The following is an 18,064-nucleotide window of genomic DNA, read 5'->3' as shown; positions in this document are numbered from 1 at the left end:
ATGGTTTATCTTACTCGCGATACAGAGAAAATAACCTAGGAGTTCCCCAAGGAAGTGTGTTGGGTCCCTTGTTATTTATATTGTACATCAATGACATGAAAATGTGCTTAAATCACGGCCGCCTCAAGCTATTTGCAGATGATTCCGTCTCCTATTGGAGTGGAAATGACCTAGAACTCGTTGTACAGAAAGCAAATGCTGATTTGAAAAATATTGCAGATTTTTTGAAACACAGAAAATTATGTCTAAATCTTGATAAAACCAACTGGATGATTATTGGAAATCGCAAAATAGGAGTAAGCCCTAAGTTATTAATCGATTGTTGTGAGATCGAAAGGGTTCGTCAGGTCAAATACCTAGGAGTACAAGTCGATGAAAAATTGAATTTTATAGCTCACATAGACTACACAATCAAAAAGATTGCCGTGAAATATGGTGTACTTTGTAGAGTAAGTAGATATATGACTTTCTGGTCGAAAATAATCTACGTTAAATCTGTTATTATGCCACATTTCGACTATTGCGCTACAATTTTACTGCATGCATCTGATACACAAACAAAGCGCCTACAAAGAATACAAAATAAGATCATGCGAGTAGTGATACGATGTAATCGATACACACCAAGTTCATTGATGCTCGACATACTTCAATGGTTGTCAGTGAAACAGAGAATTGCGTATAACAGTTTGATTTTTATATATAAAATGAAGAACGGAATGTTACCGGCTTACTTAATGGACGGTTTGCAGTACGGCAACGATGTACATAGCTTCAATACGAGAAGAGCCCATGATTTCAGATTACCGAATACGAGAAAGGAAATGACAAAACGATCAGTTTTCTACAACGGTCTAAAAATGTTTAACAGCCTGCCGCAGAATATCAAAGACAGTTCAAACATAAAAGCTTTCAAGAAACTGGCAATACAACACGTTAAACAGACAATTTGAAATATTGACTAATCCTAAAAAGGATCATATGCTTGTGATGAAGATCTGGCGAAATACCAGATATAAAATTGTACGGTGATGGACATACGCGGGAGTTAGACAAACAAGTCGTACAGAATTAGATAAAATAATGCAAACAAAATTATCCATAGGATAAACTGTCCCTCCCACTTCTTAAGAAGCGTATGGGGTGGAGGAAGGACCCAATTGGGCCTGTGGGACTATCACAAAAAAAAAAAAAATTTACCAATTATACCTATTAAGTAAGATCGCTCTTGTCATTCTATTTATCGTGGTACTACAAACAGACGTGGAACTATAAAGTTTACTACACAGATCAAATATCTGTTTGATGATGCCAATTTCCGTTCTGACGATGTTCTGTAAATTTGTTTTGTTGTTGATCAAGTGTCTTAAGAAAATAGAAATAAAACTTAGATTAGTATCCAAAGATTAAAGGTGTTTTTGACAATTGAAAACTTCCAATTTTCATTATGTTATTTTTAGCAGTTTTCGACTAAGTTGTTTGATTTTTTTTCAAATGTGGCATTGTGTGAAAAGATATTTTCATGAGATTCTTGTTTGAAATAACTTTTTTTTTATATTAATCTTGGGACTCGTATTTGTAGTTGATCGTTTCATCCAAATTTTGGCACACATCGTTTTTCATTGATGAAACAAAACGAAGCGATAGGAGGCGAAACGTTGTGAAAGTTTTTCGCCGCAATGATCTTCTTATTATATAACATCGTCAGTTGATTAAATATTATTTCAAGTTTCGAATTGTTTGTAATAGTCGAAGTAGAAATAGATTCTCTAAAAATATTAGAAGAGTTTTAGTTTTTTTATTTGGTTGTGCTTAGATGGAATAATAGGTTACTTCAGGCTCAATCTCATAATTCCAAAAAAAACCGTTAAGCTTCTTGATTTGACTTTCGAGAAAACATCGTTATCCACTCTGAAATAGTCTTCAAAATTGTTTAGATGTGCTATTGATTTTTTTTTTCAATTTTATTTGAGACTTTTTAAACACTTAGTGTTCATTCGAGTCTACGACTATTAAAATTAACTGTAGTGCATTGCTCTTCACGCCAAGGTTGCCCAAATCCATAATTTCACAGAATTTCGACCAAATTTTCATCACAGATTCTGAGTCACAGAACACAGAATTTTGGAAATATTCACAGAATTCAATTTTTTTTATTCTATACGTTTTTCAAAAATTATATATATTTCTTTTAATCAACATAATATGTGGGTTTTTTCTTTGTTTTGGAAAATCATGATAAGATTGTTAATTTTGATTGACCCAATTTGTCATGACTTTTAATCAAATTAATGTTTTTTTTTATCACAGAAAACCATCACAGAATTTCTTGGTTAAATCACAGAAGTCAAATTTTTTTTTTTTCGCAAAAACACTGATTTTTTCCGGCAACCTTGTTTCACGCTGGTATTTGGTTAACCATTTCCGGTTAAAAATAACAATTTTCGACTTTTTACGCGTTGGTTTTTTTATGACTTCTCCACGAGAACCCATAAAATAACTTTTCGGGGAAAAGTTGAAATATAGTTATTTTCAACCGTGAAGCCCGATTTACAGTTCTTGTGAACTCGGACGCGAACGTAAACGTGAACTCACCACCACCACAGTGGAAAAATATTTCGCAGTGAAATGTCAAATCGGTCAAATCGGTTTGTTCAATGACAGGTAGAAATTGGTTTCGATCGGTGAATGACAGATCATTCAACCAATATTTTGATCGATACTTGTCGAACCGGTGCTCAAATTTAAATTCAAATTTCTCAAAAAAACATATTGCTTTTCTTCAAAACATATTCAGCTTTGAAAACGATTGATTTAATAAAATAATCCAGAAGTCCTTATCTTTGAATACAATGAATTTAAACTTAAATTATGAATTTAAAGTACTCTAAAAAGTATTTATCGATCAAGGAGTAACGAGCTTTAGCGATTTGTTTCTTTTGAAAAACTTATTGAAAGGACGTTATGAATCTATATATATAAAAAGCAATTTCTGTATGTTTGTTTGTTTGTTTGTTTGTTTGTTTGTTTGTTTGTCCTCTATAGACTCAGCCGTCTTAGGAGCTAGAGGTCTGAAATTTGGCATGGATGCTCATTAGGACCAGGAAGGATGAACAATGTTTTTAGATTTTCGGATGACCCCTTTTGAAGGGGGTCGTCCATAGAAGACAAATATTCTTTTCGCGATATTGACGTTACTTTTCGTCAGATCGTGTTGAAAATTTGCACATGAGTGTTTTGAAAGACGAGCAATCGATTTCAGGTGTCAAATTTTGTGTAAAGGGACAGCCAAAGGGGTCGTTCATATTAACTGTTCGTTGTTTTTGCGATATTGACGTTAGTATACAACATCGTATTTAGATGAAAATTGGTACATGATAGTTTTGAGTGACGTGCAATCGTTTTGAGGTATAAAATTTAGTGTAAGGGGCCGGCAAAAGGGGTCGTCCATATTAAATTTTCAGTATCTTAGTGATATTGTCGTTTTTATACATCGGATTGAGATGAAAATTTGCACATAGGAGTTATTAGGGACAAATAACTGATTTCACTTATCCAAACTAAAATCAGGGGTCGGCCAAAGGGGTCGTCCATGTTAACTATTCACTGTTGATGCGATATTGTCGTTATTATACATCGGATTTAGACGAAAATTGGTACACGAGAGTTTTGAGAGATAAGCAATGGATTTCAGGTATTCAATTCAGTTAAAGGGGCCGGCAAAGGGGGTCGTCCATATTATCCTTTTAATATTTTTGCAATATCGTCGTTATTATACATCGGATTGGGATGAAAATTTTCACACGGTAGTTTTCAGGGACGGACAATCGATCTCAGATGTCAAATATTTTGCCAGGGGTCGACGAAAGGGGACGTCCATATAAATTAATTTTTCACTATTTTTAAGCAATATTGACGTTATTATACAATGGTTTGCTTTGAAAATTTGCACACGGGAGTTTTGAGGGAAGGGCAATCGATTTCAGATATCAAAGTTTATATAAGAGCCCCCGAAAGGGGTTTAGCTTTTTAGCAATAATTGTGTTGTTATGCAATAATTTAGTCGAAATTTATGCACGTGGTTCTTTATTCCTGATTTCATATTTAGTTACAGACGACAAACGAAGTGATCGTCCAATATTTTTGCAATTATTACTTAACAATGAATCTGGAAAATGCTTGGCAATTGAGTTCGTATGGGATCAGCTAGTAATTTCCTAAATTTTCTTATTACAGTATTGTTCCGATTTTGTCAGCCCCATGTTGAATTTAGGGCTGACAAAACAGGGTACCTGACAAAATCGGGAAATAAAAATTTCTTGAAAATAATTTCAATTTTGATTTGATAATTTTCCGTTTACTTGTTATTTCGATATTTTATGTCAATACCGTGATAAGTGGTGACATTGACCCCTTTTCTTTATTTTTTACCCTTCTTACAAAACTTGAAAAACCGCTTGAAAACCCAACTTTCGATCCGAGGCCCGGAGGGCCAAGTGTCATGTACCATTCGACTCAGTTCGTCGAGATCGGAACATGTCGGTATGTGTGTGTGTGTGTGTGTGTGTATGTGTGTGTGTGTGTGTATGTATGTGTGTGTGTGTGTGTGTGTGTGTGTGTGTGTGTGTGTGTGTGTGTGTGTGTGTGTGTGTGTGTGTGTGTGTGTGTGTGTGTGTGTGTGTGTGTGTGTGTGTGTGTGTGTGTGTGTGTGTGTGTGTGTGTGTGTGTGTGTGTGTGTGTGTGTGTGTGTGTGTGTGTGTGTGTGTGTGTGTGTGTGTGTGTGTGTGTGTGTGTGTGTGTGTGTGTGTGTGTGTGTGTGTGTGTGTGTGTGTGTGTGTGTGTATGTGTGTGTATGTGTATGTTACAAAACAATGTCACACACGTTTCTCGCTGACCGCTTGACCGATTTGAGTTCTTGAGGCGTCAAATGAAAGGTCTTACAAATAGCAAAATGGAGGACCTGTTCAAAAACTCAACCCTAAGTGATTGTTTACAAACACCCTTCATACAATGGATTGTGTATATGCCATTTGAAAAAACCGTTGGTGCGTAGCTGCAGGATTGATATGCAATTGCAAAACAGCTGAATTTATTGATCACATAAGTTAGATCACTTTAAACTTAATACATCTTGAACCTATCAGCACGTGTTGACAGCTCACTGCTGAAATGCTTCATGATTAGGTGTCATTATTAAACAACCTTTTTCTGCTTTCAACCGCCGAGGTAAGGTGAGGTAAGTTCTAAACTCCAAATAAAATCTGAAAATACTGTTTCCAAATACAAACGTTTACCTATTTTTCCGCAGTAATATCGGAAACACCATCAAGAATCTTCGTTATAACTTACTTTAAAAAAGTCACCATTAATAGCTAAGCACTGTGCAGAGCAAGGTTTTTACTATCTTAAGTGCTTCAAATTGTACGGTTTTCAAAACAGATGGCTTTTTTTTAACAATTTACAGATGTCTCCAAAAATAGTAGCTATTGAGAAAAAAAACGAAACTCGCTCAGCCTTAAGGAAAAAGTCAAAATCCTTCGGAATCTTGAGGACAAGTCTGCGAAGAAAGCAGACATCGCGAAGAAGTACAAAATCCATCCAACAACCGTCAGAAAAATTCAAAAGAACAAAACAGTTTCTTCGACCATGCTCATAGTCAAAGCTCTGCTGAAAGTTGCAACGTCCCAGATTCATTTAAATTTTCACTGCACTGGATACATATTTTCAAAAAGCGCTATGGTATCCGCAAGCTTAAGATATGTGGCGAAGCGTTGTCGAGCGATATAGGAAGTGTTGAGGGTTTTTTGGAGAACTTTCACGAGGAAATACTTCATCGAGAGCTTACTGCTCAGATGGTGTATAATGCAGACGATCGGAATTGTTTTTTTAAATGTTGCTAACAGAATCACTTGTTGGTTCGAAAGAGGCTAGTGCTCCAGAGCGTAAAATTAATAAAGAGCGCATCACTTTTATGTCATGCGCAAATGTCATAGCAGACCATAAGCTCCCTCTGGTCGTAATCGGAATCCCAGAGCCTTTAAGAACGTCAAACTTCCCGTAACGTACCTTGCGTCCAAAAATGCATGGATGAGAAGCAGAAAATTTCAACTAAATTTAAAGGTAGACAAAATCGGGAGCTGGCAAAATCGGAACAATACTGTATTATAAAAGTTATGGTCCATCAAAGATGAAAACATATTTTTGAAATTCTTAGTTCTTTACATTACGGTTTTGCTAATTTCTTCAAAACCTTATTAATTGGGTACAGAAAAGTGTTTGTGATTGATTGAAATTAAAAAAAAAATTTAGAATTTGCAAATCTGAAGAAATAACAGCCATTTTCCAAAAACAACTTTTTTCGAAAAAATAAATAAATTTGATTTTCGCAATTTTTTGCATACATTGTTCGATATCTCACACATGCATTGAAAAATCGTGATAAGAATACCATAAGCTAATTTCTTTCAATCTCTAGAATATTTTTTGTAAATACATCACTCGAAAATATCCACGCGTTTTCGAGATATTTGGATTTTGATTAGTTTTGTTTTAAAACAACACTATGCATTAAAGGGTTAAATACAAACCCTTTAAATACCAAGTGGTTATGGGTGGTCCTCTACGTGGGTCAGGACAACCCCCAAAAAAACATACAGTGTTAAATGACTGGGAATTTTAGCTCAAAAGCAGAAAATTTCAACTAAATTTAAAGGCTGACAAAATCGGGATAAAATGCTGACAAAATCGGGGATAGACAAAATCGGGGGTAGACAAAATCGGGAGCTGACAAAATCGGAACAATACTGTATTTCCATACCTTTTCTTAAGCACACATTTGAATAGAGCGAAATTTATGTTTTTTTATACCAATGCAATGGGCTCTGGCTACTCGCATGATCCTCATTTACATTTATTCGTTGAGAAACTCTTCCAACAGGTGCAATTATATGATGACCAAGCGGGTTTTAAAGTTAAAAAAAAAAAATTTTATGCGTTTCATTTCAAACTCGTAGTATTTTAAGCCTTTAATTGCCTTGAAATGTGCTCGCAATTTAAAAACCAATTTTTATGGAGCAAAAATTTTTCCGTCAGCGGTGAAAATTTTTTTCAGAATGCACATTGCCATTCGGACGTGACAAAGAACGTGGAATTTATATTCAGAACTCTTGTTCGTTTTCCGTTTTCACGTTTGCTCAGCGCTTCTACACTTCGAGCGGAATGGCAGTGAACGCGGAAAAAATATTCCGCAGTGAAAATCGGGGGAATTGAAATAAAGCCAATTTTAAAGGGTTTTGAACAAGGGAATCAGTTCAAAAATCATCTTTCTACCATTTCGCATCTATTGCATCTAGTTTTGCAGCCATGAAATGCAGCATAGTCGAGTTTTTGAAGAATATAAGTTTTTCCATTTTCACGTTCGAAAGAACTGTAAATGCACCTTAAGGTAGGGTTGCCATCCGTCCCGCAAAAGCGGGACATGTCCCGCTTTTTTGTTTAATGTTCCGCTGTCCCGCTTTTTCCTCAAAATGTCCCGCTTTTTTCCTTGGATTTTTTTTACAAAGTTCACTGACTTAAACTGGAAGAAATAAAACTTTAGTCTCAATTTGAATTCATTGGTTCAACATAGAAAATCTTTCAAATACGTGTTTTCTCAAAATAAGCAACCTTTTTCAATGTTTATATAAGACAAAACAAAATAACACCAAAGTTGTTAGCATTACAATAATATTCTGATTCAGTTATGCTTTCTTGGAGCACGTTCAACCAATATGTATGAAGAAAATATAGTTTTAGTTGCTTCCAAGAAATGTTTTCGCCGGAATCCTAATAGTCTTATATTATACACCATCTTTTCCGACTCAATTGCCCAAAGTATATTAAAATGGAAGCTTTCAAGAGTTTATAATTTTTAAATCAAATTACCAAACAAACAATTTTTATACAAATCGCACTGAAGTTTTTCATGCTGTATTAAATTCGCCGTTAACATGTACGACTTGAAATATTTTCCCTCAAAAAACCTGTCATTCGTTAGAACTTTGGAAAATAACGGTGCATATGGTGGAAACCGTGTAAATAAAAGTCATGGTAAAAAATTGAGTGTAGTGTTCTTTCTATCACCAACTTTGGCTAATGGTATACGTATAAATACAGTTATACAAATAAGCTTTTTTGAGAGTTTCTACAATGTCCCGCTTTTTTCGGCTATGTCCCGCTTTTTGTTCCTGGAATGTCCCGCTTTTTTTCTGAAAGTATCTGGCAAGCCTACCTTAAGGGATAACATCAGCGAAATAGGAAAATTGTTACTTTTGAACCGAAACCCTTCGAAATTTTCAAAAAAAACGAAGGGGGTTTGAAATATTTTATGAACCGAAGGGAGTTTGAACAAACACAAAAATTTGCAAGAAGTTTCTATCGATCATACCAACGCAGATTTAATTATATGAATCAGTTTATCAGAAGTGTCAATTTATCCCTCTAATAACCTTTGTATTAGGATATATTGACAGTTCTACACGAACACCACCTTGGCAGGAGGCCTCAGCCCTAACCTCAAACCATGGAAGAACAGAATCGATTTTTGAGAAGGGCGCACGATAAACGCGATTTTCCGGTACTAATATCGATAAATTCGCCCTGTGGAAAAGCGAACAGCTGTGTTCGTGTTTTGATTTTATTTGGGTGTTCAAGGTTGCCAAGTTCATTGATATTTGGATAATGATTTTATTTTTTTGATTGCATTGTTATTGAAAAATCTTTTCATGAGGATCGAGAATTTGCAACTTTCCCGTAGATTTCTATTCGAATGTGAAATTCAACGCATCATTTATCTGAACGAAATAACAACTGTCTGTATCGCACACTTAAATGATGTAGCGATTAATGTGGATATGTTTCAAATAATCAGAACATGTAGGCGATTATTTTGAAAGTCAACATTGACGGGGCTTTCATTAATTTACTTGTTTGTAACTGTGTATGATTTTGCATTCGTTTAGAAGTTGGAAACAACTCTTGTTTAATCTGCCAAGCAGTACATGAAAATTATTTCAGATGTTTTGAATCAACCTTGAAAAAACATTTGCGAAAGATAGCTTATCTTCATCCATTTAGGAACGACCCGTAATGAATTCAAACATTTAGCTGTTGATAGTTAAACACTTTAAACAATTCAGAAATATTATGAGTTCAAAACAAGCAAATACTGATTCTTGAAAAGCACCTAGCATCACTGGTGAGGCCACCAGCGAATCCATATTTGAGGTTATGGCTGAGGCCAATTTTTCGACAATACTATCGTCCGTATATACCCTTATATCTTGAATATACATTCAGAATTTAATTTTTATTTTTTTCTCATTTTTCGTTTTCAGTCACAACGGCAGCGGGAGCTGGAAGAGGCTCGTGCCCGAGCCGCCCAGATGGAGAAAACCATGAAGTGGTGGTCCGACTGCACTGCCAACTGGAGGGAAAAGTGGAGTAAGGTAAGTGGTGAAACAGAATTGAAGGAGAATAACTACCGTAAGGACATAATCTCTCAAATTTAAGTTTAAAAACATTAAAACAGCAGTTGATATTCAAAAACTGCGTTCAAAATTAGTGAAATATCTCCCATCATGAATAAAGATACACACAACTATTTTAACTTCAATTGATTCACCATGCCTCAAAAAGCTTAATTTTTAAGATCTATTCATTTCAATCCTATTGCAAATTTCAATAGTATTCTTATGCTACTAATCAAAGTCATTTTGCGTACCTTCAATCGGCAATCTGTCAATACAAGAAAGATCGCTGTCGACCTATCAAAATCCAATTGTGACCAGAACACGTTAAAACACGTGCCTTGAATTTATGACGGTCGCCATGGAAAGAGGGGAGTGATTCTGTAGCTTCACTGCACTCTCTCTAGAAAACTGTGCAATCAATTCATCAAGCAATACTAAAAATTCTCGAAACGTGAAACCTGTCTGTTGGGCTGAATTGACTTTTTGAATTTTTTTTTATATCTCGGATGCATGGATACAAAATGTTTCGACGAAGTTTTCAGGTAAGCCTTAATTTTAAGTTTTTCATTGAAACAGACCATCACAGAAACGCCAATCACCTGTTAGTGCGTTTGGCAACGATCAGTATACTTATAATCTGCGGACTAAAGATTTTTCTGTGGTTTCGGTAACTTTGGTTCTTCCTCGTAAAATTATTTGAAACTTCAGGCTGATTCAACCATGCATCGATTTTTTTTTGAGCAAGAGGTATCTTTAGTTGATGCAGGTTCGGATAGGATTCAATTAACTAGAGGTTTTATAATTTTTCTGCTTTCAAAATACTTTTTTTTTATTGCAAAATTCTGCTCGAAAAATTTTGTTTTGCAGGAAGCATCACGGAGGTAAACTCCTCCTACTTTACCGAAATCCTTTTGGTGTACATAGGGGATCCCAGATATGATTATTTCACGGTTTCGGCTTAGGCTCGTAGCTTTCGACATTTGGTTGATGTTTTTTAATCCACAAAGCTGGAAAAACCCGTTGAAAAACACAAGCTTCTAGAAAATTAAGCACTTTTACTAGTCGGTATACCCTTGATTTTTTTTAAGTTTTCCACTCCGTGAGAATGTGCCCCTTCCATGGGAAAATAAGGTGCGTTAAAATTATTATTATTTGAATATAGGTACTTCCCTTAAATTAAATTTCAACATAATTTAAAGCGAACTACTTTTCATCGCATCTAAGCTTCTAGATTGTTTAGAGTCTGAACATAACTTTATAGTTTGAAGGTTGAAGGAGTCACCCTCAAGACAAAATAAGAGGGATCTATAATACAATAACACTAAGACACTAAATGCTAGAACATATTTTATTTAACATTTATTGAATATATTGAATTGAATTTAATGAATATTCTTCTATTAAAATGGAAGCGTCTATCAATACAATATATTATTCGATATGGTCAAAAATTGTTTGAAAATTCAATAGATCCTCTCATTAAGTCAAAACGCTGACGTTTATCAATTTTTAACAATAATCCTTCAGGATTGTTGAAATTTTGTCATTTATTTTCATTAATTTTGCATGAAAGCCCCCCTTTCATCATTTTTTGAATTCGGAAGGGTTTGAAACTATTATAAAACCCACTATCGGTCTCGAAAACGGCTACACACAAAATATCACGTTGATCGGTTCAGTTGTTTCTGTTAATTGTTGGAATTATGTCACATTTTTATCAATTTTGTATTGGGGCCCCCTTTCTTAAGTAGAAACCATTTCCGGTCTCGAAAATTGTTACACATCAAATTTCACGTTGATCGGTTCAGTAGTTTACGAAAATTGTTCGATTGTGTAAAATTTTTGATAATTTTGTATTGGAGCCCTGTTTTTTGGATTAGGAGGGGTTTGAAAATATTTTGAAAACCATCCCCAGTCTTGGAAAAAGCTACACACCAAGTTTCACGTTGATCGGTTAAGTTGTTTCTGTTAATTGTTCGAATTATTTCATATTTTTATTAATTTTGTATGGGAGCCCCCCTTCCTTTAAGTCGGAGCCATTTGAAAGTCGCTCCGAAAAACCCTTATATAACAATTTTCACACACGACCCTCCCCCCCCCCCCCCCCCGTCCCCCATAAATTGTGCAGCCAATTTTGTATAGGATAGGGGACATCCATAAATTACGTAACGCTCCTAGGGGGGGGAGGGAGTAAGCTCGCGCGTTACGAATTGTGACATAGGGGAGGGGGGGGAAGTATGCTCATCGTTACGTAACGATTTTTTCCTTAAAAAATTTAGTTAGTGTAATCGCAGCGATTTTGATGTCATGCAATTTTTGCAGAATGATAAACAAACCAAAATCAGCTTAAAATTTGTAGACTTCATCATGGAACTGGTTTGTAAGTTTTCCTCTTCTGAGATAGACTCCTTTAAATGTGTATTAAATATCCGTGAAATAACCGTTGGAAACCGAATATTAGGAACATTCACCTCCAAGAACTCAATTAACCGGAAATTTTACTATTTTTTCTCAATTGATTTAAAAAATGCAATTTTGATTATTCCGTCGAAAATAACTCAATGGAGTATATTTTGCATAACAAGTTATGCTGCAGTGAACAAGCACAGAGCAACTTGTGACAATCAAATTATTTTATGAGATCAGAGAGGCAACATTAAGTAGGTACTAAGAAGCGATTTGGATGAATAATAATTCCGTTTTGAAGAACGTTAAAAATTTTTATTTTAAAATCTCTTTTTGATCTTCGAAAATCAGTATTCAAAAACATGAGAAGATATGAGGGGGGGGGGGGGGAAATTGTCAGCGTTACGTAATTTTCATAGGGGGGTACGTCGAATCGTTACGATTTGTGACATACGGGGGGAGGGGGTCAAAAAAGTGCATATTTTGCGTTACGTAATTTATGGATGCCGCCATATGCCTTTTTCGACGCAGGTTTTCAATTTGGGCTATTCGTAAAATATGAACTGTTCGGAACGAATAAATAGTTGTGAAATTTGGCCAAAAACCGTTGAATTAGATACTACTAATCACATCAGAAACCATTGAACATTCATGCTGACTCAATAAAATATGAGATCAAATCATACTTTAGAGACTTGATATAATTATTGTTAAATCAACTTCAATGACATAGTCAAACCAACTAGACATTAGTCTTTATTAGCTATCTATTTACACTGTTAAATTCTGTTCTAAAACCTACACTGTTGAATTAATCTCACATAATGGTTGATTTATCGTAAATAATGGCGCTGAACGAACAAATTCCAATGTCCAATCAAATATTTGTGACATGGATATCCGTGAACATCTACATTTCGGTTAACACGCTTTATGCCCAATTTGAAAGGTAGAAAATAAAATATGGTTGAAGTTTTTAAAAATCTGAAGTTCAGTCATCCGATTTCAAGGTTAATTTCTTGAATCTACCATTCCTTATTTTCCTGTAGCCGAAAAAAATGACTTAACAATTGTCGGAACAACCAATAAACAAACCTGTATTGATCCAATATTAACCTAGTCGTAGATCATACCAGAACATCTATATAAGCGGCTATAATTTTCCGCCGTCTTCGGAATTGTTTCCGCTTTATGAGGAAAAAAGAAAACACGACATTAAACACGCAAGCAAGCAAGCAACCAATGTCATGTCAGGTACCTACCTATGGGAAAACTTTTCTCCTCGACCATGTTGAAGGAATTGAATATTATTTGCATTAAGAACTTTCCAGTGTGCTATCAACAACTCGTCCCCGCTGTCGTCACCACGACTAAACTTAGTGCTACCGAAATTGGAAAATCTTGGTGATTTTGCGAAAGCAAAATCGATTAAAGATTTTCACTGTTTTTCTGATTGTTTTAAATTTTATAGAACGAGCATCATGAGATGCCTTTTCAAGGAAGCTCTGTTGGATCTTGAAGAAGATACCCAAAAATTGATAGCTGCTTTGGAGGTTTAGGATCTGAACTTTTCTCCGGAATGGATCTTGACTAATTTTGTATTTTTATTTTAGGTTCGAACCGAACGTAACAAAGCCAGGGAGGAATCGAAACAGTTGCGTACAAATCTTGAAGCTGCCATCAAGGAGTCCAACTCTTACAAGCGGGAAAAATGCGAGCTGGAGATTCAGATATCGCAGTTGAAGAAGGAGATGGAGAAGGTGCATATGTTGATGATGAAGCACGCTGGTCAGTTTAACAAATCCAGCCTGGATGCAGCCGATGAACCGGAGCGGGATGGTCGGGACAACAACTGCTCCCCGGATATTTCGTCTGATGGGTTGAAGAATGTCAACAGTGAAGATGGACTGGTGACCAAGGTGAACAATTTACCGGATGACTGTGGCCAGGACGATGTTGACATCGAAGAGTACATTCTGCAAAGCGGAGGAGGGGCTGTGCCGAAGAATTCGTCCGACTTCAAGGACAAAAGTGATCAGATGGCCGAAGAGCGCAGATTGATACAGCAACTGTCGAAGGATAATTACGACGAGGATTATTTGCTGCAGAAGGTGTCGATGTTACAGCTTAGGCTGGATGATGCTCAGAAAACCATTCAAATCGAGCGAGAGGAGAAAAACAGTATTCACAAGAACTTTGAGAAGCTGCGCCAGGACATGCAGGAGCTGCGTGATAAGTGTGAGGAGCTACGGGCGGCCAAGCAGGACGCCGTCAGGGAATTGCTCACGTTACAGGAACAGCATCGCGTTGAGATGCGCATCACTAATAACTCGCTACAGGAAGAAGTCAGCACCCGAGATAATCTGGAGCGACGCCTGGCAGAGTTAAGGACTGAGGTAAATTTAATGACTTAAAAGTACCTACCTAGTAACTTAACGATTAACTATTTGCAGTTGGAGCACATGCAAGCGGAGAATGCCGCCGAGTGGGGCAAACGCGAGCGGCTGGAAACGGAAAAGCTCAACCTGGAACGGGAGAACAAGAAACTCCGTGCCGAGTGTCAGGATCTGCAGGAGCGCCTGGAGCGGAAGGGTCGACCTCCGGCAAGCAATTCGGACATTGAATTCCACGCCGTCCAGCAGGAGCTGCTGGATCGAAACAAGGTTAGTTGGGGATCTTGAAGTAATTGCTACAGGAAGTTGTAACATCATGTTTTATTTTGTTTTAGGAGATAACCGAACTCCGACACTCTCATAGCAAAATCAAAAAGCTACTGTCGGACGCCAACACCGAACTGGGTCATGCGGTGCGGCGTGCCGAGCAGTATGAATCGGAAGTAAAGCGATTGCGTTCCCGAGTGGAGGAGCTAAAGCGGGAACTGGCCGGAGCCGAGGATGAGCTTGATTCAGCGTGCAATCACGTCCGGCGATTGCAGCGCACCAACGAGGAGCTGTCCGGACAGACTGAGGGTTTGCAGGTTCAAATTCAACATCTACAGACAAGGTAGGTCCGGTAGTTGTGTGGATTTTCTCTTAGAGTTGTTGTAGTTACTTGCTTGTATTTCGCGAACTTTACGTTGGATGGTTGAATTTTGATTCGACAACCAATAACCTAGTTCCGTTACTGTTTGTTTGATGTACTAACTTTGAAAACAACATTAAATCCACTTTTGTGGACGCTGCTAAAAACTCACATTTACCTGGAAATCTGCTCACGCTCGCGCTTCTACTAACACCACTAACGTACCAGTAACAGTCCAAAAAACTTACAAGAGCTGGGCAACTATAAGGCCACCAACAAGTCCAACTTCACCTCCAACTCCAACTACAAACCGAACATAAACGATCTGAAGCAACTGTTCGACAACAATCGACACTATGGCGGTGGTGGCAATCAGTCAGCCTCGGGAAAATCCCGATCCGGGCAACCGATTCCGGATCCGGCCCCTTTCCTGTCCGGTTCCTATTACGACGCTAAACCTAGCTACATAGACGGCGACGCCGCTGTCAAGGACAAATCCCTTAACAATATGTTCGACTTTGAGCGTGCCAAACAAAAATTCGACAACATCAGTCGCTCGGGTGGCCCCGGTGGAAGCAACTCGAAACGTGGCCAGAGCAGCAAATCCGGTTCCGGTATTCCGAAGCGGCAGTCCAGCTCCTCGGCTTCGGTCATGACCGGGTCCGGTACCAATACGAATTGTTCCAGTTCCGGCGGTGGAGGTATGGGATCGTTTTACGATTGTAACAATGATAGCATTCCGCTGCTTCCGAAACGGGATGCACTGAATGATAGCATTCAGTTTTTCGACAATGATTCCCGCGGTGGTGGAGTTGGAGGTGGACTAAGTCAGCGATTGAACATTACCAAAATGAACAACATCAATCTGGACGGGCTAAAGATGTCCGAGGATGATGAAGTAAGTATAGTCGGTTGCTTGCGCTTGAAGGCTTGGTTGGTGATTTGATACTTTGAGACGTTTGTTTAAAACTGCTTTGGTAATGGTTATTTGTGAGTTAATTGGGTGGAATGTTTACTTTTTTTTTTAATTATATTTGGTATGCCTTCAAACAATTTTTTCTATTCTATTTCTATTCTATTCTAACGAATATTCAATTAACAATTTATTAAATGTTTCGGTATTTCTTTTCTCTATTTTGTTTGGTGATGTTTGAAAAAAATTTATAGTATAACGTTTCTGTTATATTTTAACCCAAAAACCCCAACAAATTACTTAAGCATGTAATCGATGAAGAGTAAAAGAGAAAAGAGAAAATACTAAAAAAGGGAACATGAAGCCCTGCAATGCTTTGCCCAATAAATGCTGGTTCATTACATTTTGGATCGTAAAGCTGAACACTACCCGTCGTATTTTATTTATATCCGTCCACCGCGATTTTGGCTTTTTTCTCCACCTTTAAGTTATATCAACTGGCGACGAGGTCAAAAAGTGAGTTTTTTTTATCGAAGTAGTAAGCGCGTGGTTTTCGGGAAAAGTGCCCTGTATTTTAACCGATATTTTATTATCGAGAAGTTTTTTTTTCGCGACGGTAGTGGACAATTTGGTTGGTTTTTGAAAAACCACGTTTTGAAGAACAAAGAGTCTTTTGTTCTACGAGAGTGGATTCTGCTGGTTGTTGCTGCTGTGGTGCGATTTGGGTTGACTGCTGCTAACCGGAAGGCTGTTGTTGCTGCTGTTTGGAAGATTTGGGTTGCCTGCTGCTACCTGGAAGACTGTTGTTGCTGCGGTTCGGAAGTTGCGATTGACCGCTGCTGTGAGAGGAAAATTGGTTTTTTTTTTGCTGCTGTTGGAAGACAGTAAGTGGTTGCTGTAACTTTTGCCTGGACGGAATTTTAAGCTGTTGGTTCTATACCAGATTTTTTTGTGTGGATTGCTGTTGCTTCGAGAAGAAATTGGTCGAGCGCAGTGATAAATTCACAATTCGAGAACGGGATTTTTTGCGACACGAGCGGATCGGTGCGAGGTTTTCAGATCAGATCTCGCTCGGTGGTCGCATTCTTCAGGCGCACAGACGTCAATTGAAGATTTTGCCCGTTTCTCGCAGAGGAAGGAAATTGGTACTGCATCCCAATAATTTTGATCGACGTAGCAACATTCAGCAAACCAACATCACTCAACAGCATACTAAAAGGGGGAGAGAAGATCAGGACGATGTCAGTTCAGATTCAGATGCTGAAGGTTTTTTCGGTTTCCCAGCCGATTCATTTTTGTTTTCTGAGCAAGAAGCTCTACCGGATTTGGTTCCAATGGAGACGGAACTCGAGCAGCAAGCTGATCAAGAAGCTGTTCCGGATCAGCGTTCGATTCGTCGTTCAACTAGAAAACCCAAGAAGCGAAAATTATGTGACTACGTGTACTTTTGAATAGTTGAAATTTTTTACAATTTCATATCGAATAAGTTTAAAGAACGTAAATATTTTGCGAACATTTTAAGTAGTATTTCAAAATTTAGAAGAATTGTTTTGGAAATTTCAAGCTTGTTTGAATTCGAATTTATAAACAAATTTAAGGGAAAAGGAATTGTTATATTTTAACCCAAAAACCCCAACAAATTACTTAAGCATGTAATCGATGAAGAGTAAAAGAGAAAAGAGAAAATACTAAAAAAGGGAACATGCAATGCTTTGCCCAATAAATGCTGGTTCATTACATTTTGGATCGTAAAGCTGAACACTACCCGTCGTATTTTATTTATATCCGTCCACCGCGATTTTGGCTTTTTTCTCCACCTTTAAGTTATATCAGTTTCAATCTAGCTTTATTCAACCATCCTAAAAAAAGCAATTTTTCGCTTGCTAGAACAGTCTCTCTGCTCTAACTTAGAGCAGAGCAGAGAGATGGCACTAGCAGGTGAAAAAATTGCTTTTTTTCTGAGGATGGTCGAATAAAAGTAGACTGAAACGTAAAACTAGCGATTATTTTCTAAAAAAACATCACCGAACAAAATCAACAAAAGAAAACCGGAAAAATTATATCCATCTGTGATCTAAACGGTCGTGACTTCATAAAATTGTATTATCAAGGATCTCGGAATTTGAGTTTTTACTCTTCTGTTTGATCGTTTATTATTTAAATTACTCTAATTTCAAACTTTGTGTTTCAAAAATTTGTTCTGAAACTATCCTAA

The 18,064-nt window shown here is 37.1% G+C and overlaps 1 protein-coding gene across 5 annotated transcripts in view; it reads left to right on the top strand.

Moving 5' to 3' along the window:
• Window positions 1-18,064, top strand: part of LOC129750947 (coiled-coil domain-containing protein 102A) — a 75,007-nt gene that overhangs the window by 53,130 nt on the left and 3,813 nt on the right. For 2 of the 5 annotated variants that reach the window (XM_055746163.1, XM_055746160.1), the window contains 5 exons: window positions 9,375-9,485; window positions 13,529-14,311; window positions 14,369-14,578; window positions 14,644-14,918; window positions 15,165-15,834. In XM_055746163.1, coding sequence (XP_055602138.1) covers window positions 9,423-9,485; window positions 13,529-14,311; window positions 14,369-14,578; window positions 14,644-14,918; window positions 15,165-15,834 — 2,001 coding nt within the window. In that variant the 5' untranslated portion in view covers window positions 9,375-9,422. Of the gene's footprint in view, window positions 1-9,374; window positions 9,486-12,990; window positions 13,469-13,528; window positions 14,312-14,368; window positions 14,579-14,643; window positions 14,919-15,164; window positions 15,835-18,064 lie in introns of those variants that run through there. The other 3 variants (XM_055746161.1, XM_055746162.1, XM_055746165.1) reach the window with 3 other exon arrangements.

The sequence above is a fragment of the Uranotaenia lowii genome, chromosome 3 (assembly GCF_029784155.1).
Source record: "Uranotaenia lowii strain MFRU-FL chromosome 3, ASM2978415v1, whole genome shotgun sequence".
Lineage (NCBI taxonomy): Eukaryota > Metazoa > Arthropoda > Insecta > Diptera > Culicidae > Uranotaenia > Uranotaenia lowii.
The sequence above is the reverse complement of the archived record's forward strand: the minus strand, read 5'-3'. Positions and strand labels throughout refer to the sequence as shown.